General features: G+C 51.1%; 1 protein-coding gene across 2 annotated transcripts in view; it reads right to left on the bottom strand.

Annotated features, from left to right (window-relative positions):
• Window positions 1-15,947, bottom strand: part of TRAPPC9 (trafficking protein particle complex subunit 9) — a 483,860-nt gene that overhangs the window by 420,632 nt on the left and 47,281 nt on the right. For both annotated transcript variants that reach the window (XM_059165548.1, XM_059165549.1), the window contains one exon: window positions 14,373-14,498. In XM_059165548.1, coding sequence (XP_059021531.1) covers window positions 14,373-14,498 — 126 coding nt within the window. The remainder of the gene's footprint in view (window positions 1-14,372; window positions 14,499-15,947) is intronic.

The raw sequence follows: 15,947 nt of genomic DNA, 5'->3' as shown, positions 1-15,947 counted from the left end.
TTTGTTAGATATGTCATTAACAAATAACTCCTCCCATTCACTGGGTGGCCTTTGTGTTTTCTTCATGGTTTCCTTTGCTGTGCAAAACCTTTTATTTCGGGGTAGTCACAACGGTTTATGTGTTTTTGCTTCCCTTGCCTGGGAAGACAGATCCAGAAAAGCGTTGCTAAGGCTGATGTCCGGGAGATAACTACCCATGTTCTCATCTAGGAGTTTCACGGCTCCCTGTCTCACATCTGGGTCTTTAATCCACTTTTAATTTATTCATGTGTATGGTGTATGAGAATGTGGTCCGTTTCATTCTTCTGCATGTAGCTAGCTGTCCACTTTCCCCACACCATTTATGGAAGATACTGTCTTTCCTCCATTGTATATTGTGGCCTCCTTTGTCACAGATTAATTGATCATGTAATTGTTGACCGTACAATGGGTTTCTTTCTGGGATCCCTATCCCGTCCCATTGATCTATGTGTCAGTTTTCGTGCCAGTACCATACTGTTCTGATTCCTATAGCTTCATAGGATAGTCTGAATTCAGGGTTGTGATACCTCCAGCTTTGTTCTTTTTTTCTTGGGATAGCTTCGGCTATTCTTTTGTGGTTCCAAACAAATTTTAGGATTTTTTTTTGTTCTACTTTTCAGAAAAATACTATTGATATTTTGACAGGAACAGCTTTGAATCTGTTCATCACTCCGGCAGTACAGACATTTTGGCAATATTAACTCTTCCAACCTGTGAGCATGGAATTTCTCTCTGTACATTTGTGGCGTCTTCAGTTTCGTTCACCAGTGTCTTACAGTTTCCAGAGTGCAGGTCTTTCACTTCTCGGTTAAGTTTATTCCCAGGTATTTTATTCTTCTGATGCAACTGTAAATGGGATTGTTTACTTCATCTTCCTTTCTGTTATTTCACTGTTAATGTACAGATACACAAGAGATTGTTATATTTTGAATTTACATCCCACAACCTCACTGAATTTGGCTATTGGTTCTACTAGTCTTTGCGGGCAGCTTAACGGTCTTCTCTCTGTAGTATCATGTCATCTGCAAACAGTGACAGCTTTACTTCTTCCTTACGAATGTGGATGCGCTTTATTTCTTTTCCTGTGTGACTGCTGTGGCTAGCACTTCTAATGCTACACTGAATGAAAGTGGTAACAGTGGACATCTTTGTCTTGCTCCCGATCTTAGTGGAAAAGCTGTCAGCTTTCCAATGACTATGATATTCATTGTGGATGTGTCACACATGGCCTTAATTGTGCTGGGGCATGTGCCCTCTATCTTCTAAAGTGGAAGCTTCACTTCACACTCACACCAGTAATGTTCGAGAATTCCTCTTGCTCCACATGCTCATCAACATTTGATGTTATCAGTCTTCTCCATTTTAGCCATTCTGGGGTCTTTAATTTGCATTTACCCAATAACTAATGACATTAGACATTTTTTCATATGATTCTGTATCTTCCATTATAAAGCATTTGTTCAAATCTTCTGGTCATTTCTTAAATTAGGTCATTTGTCTTATTACTGAGTCATAGGAGTCCTTGAAATATTCTTAACGTCATATTTTCCCAGTCTGTTGTCCATTTATTTTCCAAAAGAAGTCTTTGGATAGGCAGAAATTGTGAAGGAGCTCAATTTATCAACTGTAAAGTAGCTCAATTTATTTTTCTTTTAGGTTAATGTTTTCTGTGCCCTTGCCTAAGGGACTTCTGTTTACTCCAAAGTCCCGAACACATTTTCCTATGTTTTCTTATAGAACGTTTATTATTAGGTCTAGGATCTGTACATAGTAAATCTTGCATAGTGCTGGCTGCAGAGAGATTCCAGTGCCATGAGACACCGTCATGAGCAGAGGGCTGAGGAGGTCCACACGGGAAAGGCAGGAGTACTTGATGCTTTTCTCACATACTTGGGAACTCCCAGAACTTTGTACACTTTGATTTTAAATATAGGAAAAGATACTGGGGAAGGTAAAAATATTAGTGATCATAGTCAGTACCCTCAACAAGGTCACCATCTAAAATAAAGATCACAAGCCTTGGCCTCCAACCCATCAGAGTTCCCACTGATACTTTCGTGGAACTACTGAAGATGAAAGACTGGGATACTCTGATCAGTCATACATTCTTCCATTCTTCTTCTGTCATTTGAACATAAGGAGAAACCAAATGATAAAAACTACATTATAAGTAGAACTGCTAATGCTCCAAGCCCCAGGCGAGATCCTTAAAGGAAGAATCTTGGGCACCACTGCTTCAGGGCCCCAGGAGAACATTTAACTGAAAAGCTCCTCGTTGGCCATGGGCCCTATGAGCCTCAGGACAAACCCCCACTGGGTCAGCATAGACATCCACAGCACAGGAATTTGGGAATACAAAAGAGTCCCAGGCAAAATTTTAGGCCAAGATCTTCACAAAATCTTGAAATGAAATCAAATCCCCAAACTCATTTCCGATCCGCTGCCCTCCTAGGGAGTATTAATCAACACATCTTTGTTCTAATGTTTCAACAGGCTGTACAGCTATGAAGGCGGAGCCCACAAGGGCACAGACGTCTACATGAAGCTCCTGCGGAAAGTAACTCACAGACTACGCAAGACAGGTAGCTTTACTCATAAGCTAGACTCTGAGGAACTCAAATGTTAACTCACTATTCCTTTTCCAACTGGAAAGTTAAGTTCAAATGTACTTTTTTCCTTTAGAAACAAAGCAGTAATATTATCAGGAAATTCAGACTAGAGAGTCTCCTGGCTTTCTGGAAGAACAGTACAGACACAGCATCGAAAGACCCAAGTGCCAGTCCCAGACCTGCATTACTAGCTTTGGCATGTTCCAAATTATTTACGGGGATAATAAAAATTAATATAAAATTATTTAAATTATTTAAATCTAATCATGATTGTTGAAAAGACTAAACGAAATAATACGTCCAGTTAGCATAGCTTAAAGCCCCCAATGAGTATTCAAGAAATAGGAAATACCACTCTTAATTAGTGGCTTTGATGTCACCAGTATTAATCCAAAACTAGCCAGCCAGAGATGCTCCCGAAAATGCCTCCCTGGCGTTTAGGCTTCTCAAACATGGGCACTGGCAGTGACCTGAAGAGCACGGCCGTGGCAGTCACCGTGGATGGCCTGGTGATGGCAACCGGCAACAACCGCGAAATAGCAGGGCAGAGAACTGCGGAAGACTGTGCATTCCCAAGTGTGCAAAACACATTCTGTTTTTATCCACACGTATTTCTACCATAATTATATAGTGAGAAAATATATATTCAAAATTACATAAATTTCCATATACATGTGTCCGAACAGTTTGGAAAGGAAAGAATATAACTCTCTTCCCTACATCCCAAAGCAGGGCTACCAGGTTTGTACCAAGGACCTTTCTCTAAAAAGCACCTACTAACGTAGCTGGATCCATTTTGGGTTTTAATCATTCAGAAGGAAAGGATTAAAAACAAAACAAGAAGTTACATAAGACCTGGTCCCTCGATGGCTGACAAGGTCATGGAGAGAGACAAGCCAACAAGGAGTCACTCACTGAGTTCCCAGCGCCCGAGAAGATGGGCGGCGGGATGGATGACGGAGGGGCAGCTGTGCCCGCAGGCTCAGTCGGGTACCTGGGGCTCCTAGAGCTGGTGCACACAGCATGTGCTTGACACCCTGACGATCACTCACGAGAGACCAAACTTGACCAACAATCGGCACCCTGGTCAGCACACCAACTGCAAGCGTCAGCACAGTCGAAGCCGGACCTCCTGGCCCCCTCAGGTTCCTTCTTGGATGACCACAGAGACCAACGCCTCTGGCCTCACAAAGTGCTGCCTACTTTTACCATCTTCGGGTTTAGTAAGTAAGCAAGCTTGGGTGTATTGTGAAGGCTACACAAACCTTGACTACATCTTTCTTAGCAAAAAGAGCCCCCAAGTTTTTTAAGTATATTCTCCATAAAATCTATTCTCTCCAATGACAACTCATGGAGCCTGCAGTTGAAAGTCAACTCAGTAAGACCAGACATACTGAAGGGGGAAATCAGAGGGGGAGATGAACCGTGAGAGGCTCTGGACTCCAGGAAACAATCTGAGGTTTCAGAGGGGTAGGGGGTGGGGGCAACAGGGCAGCTGGGTGATGGGTATTAAGGAAGGTATTTGATGGGGCACCTGGGTGGCTCAGGGGGTTAAGCCTCTGCTCAGGTTATGATCTCAGGGTCCCGCGACCGAGCCCTATATCGGGCTCTCTGCTCAGCGGGGAGCCTGCTTCCCCCTCTCTCTCTGCCTGCCTCTCTGCCTACTTGTGATCTCTGTCTGTCAAATAAATAAATAAAATCTTTAAAAAAAAAAAAGGGGGTATTTGAATGAGACCTTGGGAGAAAGGCAGTGTTGGTATGTGATAATCCAACATCCTGATTCAAAACCATCTGAGGACCTTTTTGTATTGACTATTTATTGATTCATTCAAAACACAATTTCTCATTCCAGGAGGATTTATATATTTGTGCCAGGAGTTTGTGCTCACTCTCAGGCCAGGACACTTTAAATTAAATCCTCAGTTCGGGTTGCCTTTTCCTTCCAGTAAGATTCTGAGATTCCTTATTTTCTTGCTTTGAGGTATGGGATTTTTTCCTAGTTTCCCCTTTCATTAAACATGGCTTGGGGGAGGTCCTGGCTGTACATACGGGTCTGCCATCCAATTCACAGTGGGGGCAGGCCGAAGGTTAGCCTCCTGCTCCACCAGGTGGGCCACTGAAACTGTGTTCCCAGAGCTAGATGGCATATGCTGGCTTCCAAGGCTCACTTCCCTTCCAGGATTTGTGCTTTCTAGTTGGTTTGGCCCCTGAGGATTTCCTCTTACTTTGCTGTTACACATTTTGAAAAACTAAGGGAAAAAGTTTTAATTCTTAATCAGCATTTTTTTAAAAGATTTTACTTACTTACGTGAGAGAGAGAGCAGGAGTGAGAGTGAGCAGTGGGGAGGAGCACAGGGAGAGGGAGAAGCAGGCTTCACGCTGAGCACGGCCCCTGATGTGGGCTTGATCCCAGGATGCCAGGACCATGACCTGAGCCAAAAGCAGATGCTCAACCAACTGAGCCACCTAGGTGCCCCTTAATCAGCATTTTTAAGGAACACAAGCAAAGAGGGTTATTGAGAGCTGCTAGTCCATGATACTGCCAAAACAGAAGATACACTAGTTATCTTCTGAACTTATGCATTATTTGATATTTTTTCCTACTAACAGATATATATATATTTTTTTAAGATTATATTTATTTATTTGGCAGAGAGAGAGAGAGAGATCACAGGTAGGCAGAGAGGCAGGCAGAGAGAGGGGGAAGCAGGCTCCCCGTTGAGCAGAGAGCCCGATGAGGGACTCGATTCCAGGACCCTGGGATCATGACCTGAGCCAAAGGCAGAGGCTTAACCCACTGAGCTACCCAGGAGCCCCTAACAGATATTTTTTAATTTAAAAAAATAATTAAGGGGCGCCTGGGTGGCTCAGTAGGTTAACTGTCTACCTTTGGCTCAGGTCATGATCCCAGAGTTCTGGGATCAAGCCCCACACTGGGCTCCTCACTGGGAGTCTGCTTCTTCCTCACCCTATGCCCCTAGCCCCTCAAGTGGGCACACACTGTCTTTCTCTCTCCCTCTCTCTAAAACAAATAAAATCTTTAAAAAGGAAAAAGGGGGGGGGGGCGCCTGGGTGGCTCAGTGGGTTAAGGCTCTGCCTTCGGCTCAGGTCATGGTCTCAGGGTCCCGGGATTGAGCCCCACACCGGGCTCTCTGCTTAGCAGGGAGCCTGCTTCCCCCTCTCCCTCTGCCTGCCTCTGTGCCTATTTGTGATCTCTGTCTGTCAAATAAATTTAAAAAAAGGAGTTTCAGCAACAGAAAAGATAATACCGGTCACTTCATGTCTTCACTTTCAGGGATCGGTACTGCAGGTCCTCAGGGATCAAACATATTACGAAAATGCTCAGCTCGGGGACACACCTCCTTGGTGAGCACCACAGCTGTACAATCCTGCTCACCTGTGACACTCGACTGAGATGCTCTGAAGGCACCTGCACACAGCCGACCCTGGCCGCCCTCATCCAGGATCAGTGGCCAAGCCCCATCAGGTCCGCCTCCCCGAGAGCTGCTCGGGAGCACAGGTGCCGAGCCGGGTACCCTGCTGCCCGCCGCAAAGCTGTCCTCTCACTAAACTTCACCACAATCCTGGGAAGTCAGGGCATGAGCGATCCAGCTGACTGGAGAAATTTCCCTCAGTGACCGTGCGAGTCCCACAGCTACTCAGCGGCACAGCTAGGACGACGGCCCACTGATGCCGAACCGCAGAGCCGCCTCCTCTGCGCCATCCCATCACCATCTGCCCAGCCTTCCACAGGCTGCCAGAAGACCGGCCCTTTACTGCCCTGGACGCCCAGTACCAGGGACCGCCCTTAGGAAAAAGCCTGAGGGAGACCGGGTGCGGCCGGCCACCTCCCGACCCCATGGGCCTCGGCCTCTGCACAGCCACGCTCGCTCCCTCCCTGGGGCTGCCCGCTCGCCATGCCCCTGGACCGGAAGCCGAATTCTGTACAGCCCTGGGCTCCCGGCAGGGCTGCCGTGCCTGGTAACTCTCAAGCAAACAGGACCCTACCGACACCCTCACCATGCGGGGCCCACACCAACTCTCAGAAACGGCTTCCAGAGGACGAGCCTCAGTCTTGCTCTGTAAGACATGCCTTCACTGAAGCTCCGCCAGTGCTCGTGGCTCTGTTTCAACAGACGACAGAGGCAGTGCTCGCTGAGCTCCCCGGAGCGGGGCGTGCCGCACAGGCTAGACCATACCGGTGCCTCCGGTCATAAGCGCAGCAACACCAGCGTGAGGGACTGCACCTCATTCTCCCCAGTGCTGCTCCATCTCCACAGCCCCGGTTACGTAACAGACACAAGGGCTGAGTAGCCAAGCTCCCTAAACATGACTCATGAGCCTCTGCCCAAGAGTCACCCGAATGAGGCTTCGAGCACAGCGCTCCCGCGAGAAGTGCGTTGTGAAACGGACAGCCCGGCTGCTCCGCACACCTGACTTAGAGCATCTGACAGACGACACCCAAACGGATGGTTTTAACGAAATTAAGATGAATCCATCCTGAATAAGCTCCCAGTATCACCCCTCTGTGCCCTACCCAGGGTCTGATTTCTCCCTCTCACGGAAGTGTCCGGGTAGCACAACCTGAATCTGGGGTTCTCGTTAACCAAACGGAGAGAGAGAGAGAAACCGCTGCGAACGGAGTCACCTAACAACTCTGGGTCTGGGACCCACTGTGACTCCCACGAGGAATACCCACGTCAGTGCTACACGGTCCTGCCCTCGAGAAGCTCGGCCTTTTCATTTACAACAGCATGAAAAAGAACGCGATAATGGGATACATTTAACAAAAATGAGTGAGACTTGTACACTGAAAGCAGTAAGAGATCGCTGAAAGAAATCGTGCAGGGAAGACGCCTCAGGTTCCTGGGATGGAAGACAGTACTGACAGTATTGAGACATCAAAACTCCCCAAGTGACCTACAAATTCTTCCCAATCCTGATCAAAATCCCAGCTTGCTTCTTTGGAGGAACTGACACGTGGACCCCAAAACTCACAGAGAAGCTCAAGGGACCCGGAATAGGCAACACAATCTTGAAAAAGAAGAGCAGCGTTTGAGGACTCACACTTCCCAACTTCGCAGCTTACCACGAAGCTGCCGAAGCAAGTCAGTACGGTCCTTACGTGAGAACGGATATAAATCAATGGAACAGAATTAAAAATCAAACCTTCTGCGTTTGCCACAAGGATGCCGGGACCAGTCAGTGGGAGGAGTGTGTGCACAGTGAGCAGTGCTGGGACAGCGGGGTCTCTGCCTTCCACCGAGGAACTTGAACCCATCTGCGCACGATGAAAATCAACTCAAAATGGATCAAAGACCTAAAGGAACAAACCAATCCTAGGAACTTCCTACAAGGAAACAATAAAACTTTCTGACATTGGCTTCGGCTCTGTTTTCCATGACGCAATAGTAAAACCATGCGTGATCAGAGAAACAATCGATAAACGGACTTCATTAAAATTAAAAACTTCTGTGCTGCAAAGGACATCATCAAGAAAGGGAGATGACCGCCCAGCAGAAAGGGAGAACATTTTTGCAAAGTGTGTATCTGATAAGAGACTAGTATCCAGGATATATAACAAACTTTTACAACAGAACAATAAAAAGAAAACAAAACCCGATTTAAAAATTGGCAAAGAATTTACATGCGTGGCCAATAAGCACGTCATCATCAGCCGTCAGGGATGAATACTGACCCCGGCATGAGACCGCTCACACCCAGCAGGACGGTCATGATGAGAGCATGGACAGCAGAAGGCATCCAAGGGGATGGGGAGCTGTGGGGACTTCCACACGCTGCCGTCCACATGACGGTGTGGCTGCTCGGGAGAACAGTCTGCTGATTCCGCAGGTCAGACACGGAGCCACGGGATGACCCAGCAAGTCCCCCCCTAGGTATGCACACCCAATAGAACTGGAAACGTGTGTCCTCACAAACATGTACACGTCGGTGTTCACAGTAGCTTTATTCAGAAACACCCAAAGGTAAAAACGACCCAGCTGCCATCAACTGACGACGGAACGAGCAAATGTGGCCTAGACACGTCCCGTGGGACCCGCTCTCCCACAAGCATGCTTGGCCCGGCGACTACGGGGACCGCTGAGACGCGGCCCCAGCTCTGGCCTCCGGCTACGTGACCAAGCCCCGTTACCGAAGACGCGTCACTTTAAGATCCAGTCCCCGTTTGCAGGAGCTCCTGGGGTAAGCAGCTTAGAATTCCCAAAGGCAGTAAGCGTCTGTGATTCTGGTTATGTATTTAGTTACATTCTACCCCATTCTAAAAAATCACCTAAATCAACGTTTTAAACCCAACTGAGCAACAGCAACAACAGCAAGATGACAGCGAGGATGGGGAGAACCTGGGATGGAACAAGAGGGGCGCGGGGCGGGCGTCAGGAAAAGGCGAGCGGCGGCGGAGACACGCTTCCGTCAGGGCGACCCTCACTCCGACAGCTGAGGCAGGACGAACAGACCACGAGCTCCGGGGGCCCCGGTGCCCCCGAGATGCAGAGATGCCCCCGCAGCAGCGTCGCCCCGCACGTCCCCACGCGGTCAGTCCCGAACAGCCCCCCCGCCCCCGGAGCGCCGCACGAGCGGGGCTGCGTGGGGTGCCTGCTCTCAGCGCCCCCTCCCCTCGCGGCACCAGGTCCAACGCCAGGGCTGGGCCAGACCTCGCAGCAGGGAGGCAGCTCCTCCCCTGAAGCCCAGCTGGTGGCACAGCAACCCCATCGGTCCCGCTGCCCCTGCCCCCTGCCGGCTTCTCTACAGCCAACTTCCCGCCTGGAGATTTCCTTCCCTCCCTGCACACACGCACGCCCTACCTTGCTCAACCAGATATTTCTCCGTCCCCTCTCCTCCTCCCCTTCTCAGTGAGGAACGCGACTTCCCTGCCTCCCCATACAACCATTTCTTTCTTGCCGGGACCATGACCTCCCCACAGCCGCCCTGACAGCCGGGTGCCCTGCCGCCGGGACTGACACATCTCGGCCTTACCTACGCTGTATCTTTACACGTCCCCCCTCTACTGTAAAGATCCTTTCCTGGATCCCCCCCATTGCTCCAATTCGGAGCTGCATTTGACACACAGTCCGAGGTCACAATTACCGTACGCATATCTACCAGCTTTTGCTGGGCTTCCCTAGCAACGGCTTCATTAAGGAACTGCAGCAAGAAGTCTTAAGAGGCTACTCGGAACTGCACAGAGCAGCCCGCACACAATTTAAATGGCTCTGAAGAGAAAATGAACCAGAGACAACGAGGCCACAGCTTCTAGTCGGGAGAATCTTAAACGTCCCGGCTCGCTCGTGACCCCCGGGGCTGCGGCAGCGCCGGTGCTGGGAAGCACGTGCTCCTGCCGTGCACGCTCGGTGCGGGGTACAGGGCTTCACCAAGCTTTTCAAAGAGTTTCTTACTATCACTTGCTCTAATTGTCACCTACCATTTCCTGCAAAAGTAGTTTTTCTGTAAAAGATTGCGATACTTCAAAAATCAACTCAAACTGGATAAAAGACTTAAATGTGAGGCAGGAAACCATCTACATCCTAGAGGAGAACACAGGCAGCAACCTCTGTGACCTCAGCCGCAGCAACTTCTTGCCAGACATGTCGCCAGAGGCAAGGGAAACAAAAGCAAAAATGAACTATTGGGACTTCATCAAGATAAAAATGTTCTGCACAGCAAAGGAAACAGTCAACGACACTAAAAGGGAACCTTCGGAATGGGAAAAGATCTTTGCAAATGTCTTATCAGATAAAGGGCTAGTATCCAAAATCTATAGAGAACTTATCAAACTCTATAGCCAAAAAACAGAAAGTCCAGTTAAGAAATGGGCAGAGAACATGAAGAGACATTTCTGCAGAGAAGACATCCAGACAGCCAACAGACACATGAAAAAGTGCTCCCCATCACTCGGCATCAGGGAAATACAAATCAAAACCACAGTGAGATCCCACCCCACAGCAGTCAGAATGGCTAAAATTAACCAGTCAGGAAATGCCAGGTATTGGCAAGGATGCGGAGAAAGGGAACCCTCCTACACTGCTGGTGGGAATGCGAGCTGGTGCAGCCGCTCTGGAAAACAGCATGGAGGGTCCTCAACAAGTTAGTTAAACAGAGCTACCCTACGACCCAACAACCGCATTATTAGGTCTTTATCCAAAGGATACGAACACAGTGATCCAAACAGGCACCTGCACCGCAGGGCCCACAGCAGTCCGACCGCAGAAAGAGCCAGACGCCCCTCGAGCAGTGAACGGGTAAAGAAGGTGCGGCGCGCATCTAAGCGGAGCACCACGCAGCCGTCGGAAAGAATGAAACCTGCCATCTGCAGTGAGGTGGACGGAGTTAGAGAGTGTTGTGCGGAGGGAAGGAAGCCGGTCAAAGGAAGCAAACGCCGCAGGGTTTCACTCAGATGTAGGTTCGAGAAAGGAAACAGATGAACATAAGGGAAGGGAGAAAAAAGAGAGAGTGAAGCAAATCATAAGAAACTCTTAAAGACAGGGCGCCTGGGGGGCTCGGTCGGTGAAGCGTCTGCCTTTGGCTCAGGTCATGATCCCGGGATCCTGGGCTCGAGCCCCGCATCGGGCTCCCTGCATCTTAGGGAGCCGCTTCTCCCTCTGCCGGCTGCTCCCCCTGCTTGTGCGCTTGCTCCGTCTCTCTCTCTCTCTGTCACATAAATAAATAAAACCTTACAAAAAGAAACTCTTAAGTACAGAGAACAAACTGAGGGTTGATGGAGGGGGTGGGCTGGACGGGGGATGGGTACTGAGGAGAGCACTTGCTGTGACCTGGTGTTACAAACGAGGAATAAATCACAACACTCTGCTCCAGAAACCAATACTGCATTGTATGTTAACGAACAAAATTCATATTAAACCTCAAAAAACAATTTTTTATAAAAAAAATAAAAATGAGGGGGCACCTGGGTGGCACAGTCGGTTAGCATCTGCCTTTAGCTCAGGTCATGATCGAACCCCACACCGGGCCCTCCGCTCCGCAGGGGTCGCTGCTCCTTCTCACTCTCCCTCTGGGCTCACTCTCTCACTATCTCTCTCTTAAATACATAAATGAAAACATTTAAAAAATAATAAAAAATGAAAGACGTGCATCCCGGCCCCCGGGAGTGTTAGGGCCTCGGGTCCTCCCAGGCCCTCCCCTGCCCCAAGCACACGGCCTGCCATCCCATGGCTTCGGGCCTTCTCGGTGCCCCGCCCCCCACCTGACAGTGACCCGGGCAGAGCTGCCACAGGGCAGACACCACGACAGTCCTGGACAAGCGCAGCTCATCTGAAGCAATCATCCCCGCGGCCGGGCGGCTCGCTATTCTAGCAGTCCTCACACCGAGACACGGCGAAAGGGACGCGGCGACCGTGCCGCAGGTCCCGCAGCCTCGTGGGCGCAAGCCGGCTGACCACCCTGACCACCCTCCAGGCCGCAGGTCCCGCAGCCCTAAGGGGCAGGGCAGGCCGTGGGCGCAAGCCGGCTGACCACCCTGACCACCCTCCAGGCCGCAGGTCCCGCAGCCCCTAAGGGGCAGGGCAGGCCGTGGGCGCAAGCCGGCTGACCACCCTGACCACCCTCCAGGCCGCAGGTCCCGCAGCCCCTAAGGGGCAGGGCAGGCCGTGGGCACAAGCCGGCTGACCACCCTGACCACCCTCCAGGCCGCAGGTCCCGCCGCGTGAACGCCCACGAGGACCCCCCCCACCTGTCAAGCCCCCGGTCTCCGCACTCACGAGGTCTGGCCCCAGCCTGCCCACGACGTGGCTTCCCCTCAGGAACAAACCACCCAGGGCCCCGAGTGACCGCCAGGCCACACTCTGAGTTTGCTCAGGGCTGCTTCCCTCACACTGAGTGGCCCAAACGCTGCCTGATTTTCCTCTTTGTGGTCTACTTGCCTGTCCTGGGTTCACCGGCTCTCCTTGGTTTTTGTCTCTCCCTTCAGTGTCTTACCCACGCAGCAGCATCCCTTCCTGTCTGCGCTGGGGACTCCCTGTGACAAGGGGCCTGATGGGCAGTGAGGGGCTTCCCAGGAAGGGAAGGAGGCACAGAGCAGCCACATCACCTGTCCAAGGGAGTGACGCCACAGCCCTGGGCCTAAGCATTACGGTAAAATATCGACTGTAGCATAGATACCGTTATAACACGTGTGAGGAGGCCACATACCAACCCAAAGACATTCATTAGCTCCAATTTTGTTTCTCTTTATTTTATTCCTATTTTGAAAACTAAGAATCTCTAGTCAATATGGCAAAATATTCATGTGTCAAATCTGGATGGAGAGGCCCGAGTGTCTCATTCAGGTTTTGTATGTGTCCACAATACGAAATGACGCTAATCTCTCTCCTCTCTCCCAACCCCCACCCTCCCTCTCGCCTGAGCCTCAAGCCCAATATCCAACAGGCTTTTCACTATGCCCACAACTGACCCAACACCTTTCCCCACAAACATCCTCTGCAGCTTTCCCTCTTAGAGCACAGCACCAGCAAAATCAAGCCAGAGCCTGGGTGGTGGTCCCGCCGACCCTCCCCACAGTCCCCTATGGTGCCCTCTGTACGACCCACACGTGTGCACGGTCACTCCCTCTCCCTGCTCAGCAATCCCCAGGTGGGAGCATCCGAACTGCCCCCCTGACCTCCGTACTCAAGACAGATGGGATCAGATCGTCCCGTGCCTGGAAGTCCTTTCCTCTAACCTACCACGCTTAGTGTACGCGGCAAACCCTTGCCCTGGCCAACAAGACCTCCAGCCCTGACTCGGCCCCTCTCTCAAGCTCCCCTCCAGCGTGTCTCCACAAGCTCTGGGTCCTCCCAGGGAACACGCTCGCTCTGATTTCAGACTCACTCCTGCTGAGCCAGCTTCCTGGAATGCTCGGCTCCCACGGTTCCCAGTGCTCCTCTCCGGGGATCTCGGCTCCCACGGTTCCCAGTGCTCCTCTCCGGGGATCTCCTCCCCAACCTTCCCGTCCCAGCTTGAACCTCCCTGCCTCAGACAGCCCCGGACCCCACGCCCTCCCCCACCACCAAACTGGCTTCAGTCCATTTGCCAAGTGCTCCCTCTCCCCTTTTCCTCACACCCTCCCGCACCGAAGGTCTATCTTGGCTACGAGACCGTCAGCTCGCGGAAAGCAGCTGCACCCCTCCTTCCCAGCCCCAGAGCAGCCTGTGCCCAGCAAACAGCTGTGTTGTTACAATCACCTGTCCCGCTCCCCGCCACGGGTCCGTAAGCAAGCTGCTGGACGTTGGAGACCTGGTCCCCGTCCATAAAAATCCAAGTGACGTTAGCCAACGTCTCAAATCCTTCTCGACCAGCAGCTTCGTGATTTAGCATTAGCAACGAGCTCTAACGATTCTGCTGTAGCAAAACCCTATCCGGACACAGACTCAGAAGCATCTATTGACTGTCCTCTGTGTGACATCAGCGACCCACACAGGGTAACAGATGACAGTCACATCCCAAACGACAAGACTGAGGCCAGTGGCCCAGAGCTGCTTCAAGGTCACAAAGCTGGCAAGTGGTTTCTCCGATCAAGAAAAAATTTTAAGGGGAAAAAATGTGGGATTCTGAAAGGAAAGGCTCATCATGTGAGGAAGGAGACGAAGGAGCTGTGTTAGCAGGACAGCGGGTTCTGGCTGCAGAGCTGCCACCAGCCGCACCGAACCCCGGCGCCGCCGTCGGGTGGGCTCGAGACGACAGGCTCCAGAGAGCAGCGCGAAGGCTTCCGCGAGCAGGACGCACACCCACCTGCCGGAGGTTAATGTAGACGGCGTTCTGCAGGAACTCGGAGGCTTCCATGCTCCGCTTCTGAATGGCGAGGACGCGCACAGCCTTGACACACGCCTCTAACTCGACCACTCCGGCGCTCTTGTACTGTAGGACACAAAGGAGGAGACTCGTCGAACAGAAGAGACAATCAAGATTCTCTGTTGTGTCCCGAAAGCCGTCCTACAGGGGCCCTGGGACCCCGCAGGGCACTTCCCCAAGCTCGGGGACCGACAGCAACCCCCCACCGTGGGGAGAGGGGGATGGCGGTTCTGTCGGAGAAAGTCCATCTGTTATGGGGTCAGAGGAGGTTGGCGGACTGAACCTACAAATGCACAACAGCGGGTATTTTTATCTAATTTCACGATACCGTTGGTGGATACTTGTCTCCATTTCCACTCACATCTCCTGTGCTCTGAAACACCTTGAGACCCTCTCACACCTGCCGAAGTTGTGAATGTATCTGACTTTGTATCTGCACCCCTGTGTGCCTGCACTTAGTGCTCCACGCCTCTGTGATCTTCTCTCCGAGTTACCTGGCCCTGCTTCTCAGCTCTGAGAGACAGAGGACACAGAAAAGGGACCCAGCCCTTGCTACTTGACGGTGACCCTGGCTAAGTGCTCTCAGGCCTCACCTCCAGGGCTCCCGGCTCTGCCCAAGATTGCTCCCACCCGGGAGGGCTGTGGGAGGGCTGCGTGCGTGTGGCTGGGACCCCGGATCAAGGTCTGGAGTGCCCCCTGTTCCCCCTCCAGCACCCACCCCCCGCCTGACACGACACTGCAAAACTGTACGCTGGCTGTGCTTCTGCCGGTTTGCTTTTCCAAACCTGTTTTGTCTTTTCTCCTAAGCACCCTGAGCTGGAGTGACCTTCCGTTGAGGAATCTGGAAAACTTGCAGTTGAAGAAAAGGTTTACACAGGGGAGTCCCGTAGACGAGCGCCCGCGGGTGAGGACGTCCCCCACCAATATTGTCGGTGGGCATCGCACACTGGGAGTCACCCCATCCCACCAACCGCTGTGGCCGAGCACCCTGGAGGCCTGGCAGCCCCACCTGCCCATTTACCAATTATGAAGAAGCAAAGGTAGAATCGCTCGTGCTTCTTACTCAAGTAATTTCTATAAAGTAGACAAAGAAATGTGCTAGGAAGGGCAGGCCTCCATGCTCCCCTCTTTTCAAATACGTGAAATGTCCATAATTTGTAATATATTACAATTACCAGACACAGTCATAAAAAGAAACTATACTTCCCCAACTACCAACTCTAAAGCCAAAAATCTACCGTTTTTTTGTTTGTTTGTTTATTTTTTACGATTTTATCTGTTTACTTGACAGAGAGAGACAGAGCAGGAGAGAGAACAGAAAGAGGGAACACAAGCAGGTGGATTAGGAGAGGGAAAGCAGACCCGATGCCAGGGAGCCCGAGACAGGGCTCGATCCCAAGACCCTGGGGTCATGACCTGAGCGGAAGGCAGACACTTAACAACTGAGCCACCCCGGAGCCCCAGAAATCTACCATGTTTTATAGACCATTTAACAACAACAACAAACATAAGGAC

Source organism: Mustela lutreola, chromosome 3 (genome assembly GCF_030435805.1).
Source record: "Mustela lutreola isolate mMusLut2 chromosome 3, mMusLut2.pri, whole genome shotgun sequence".
Lineage (NCBI taxonomy): Eukaryota > Metazoa > Chordata > Mammalia > Carnivora > Mustelidae > Mustela > Mustela lutreola.
This window is presented reverse-complemented; position numbering and strand designations above follow the sequence as displayed.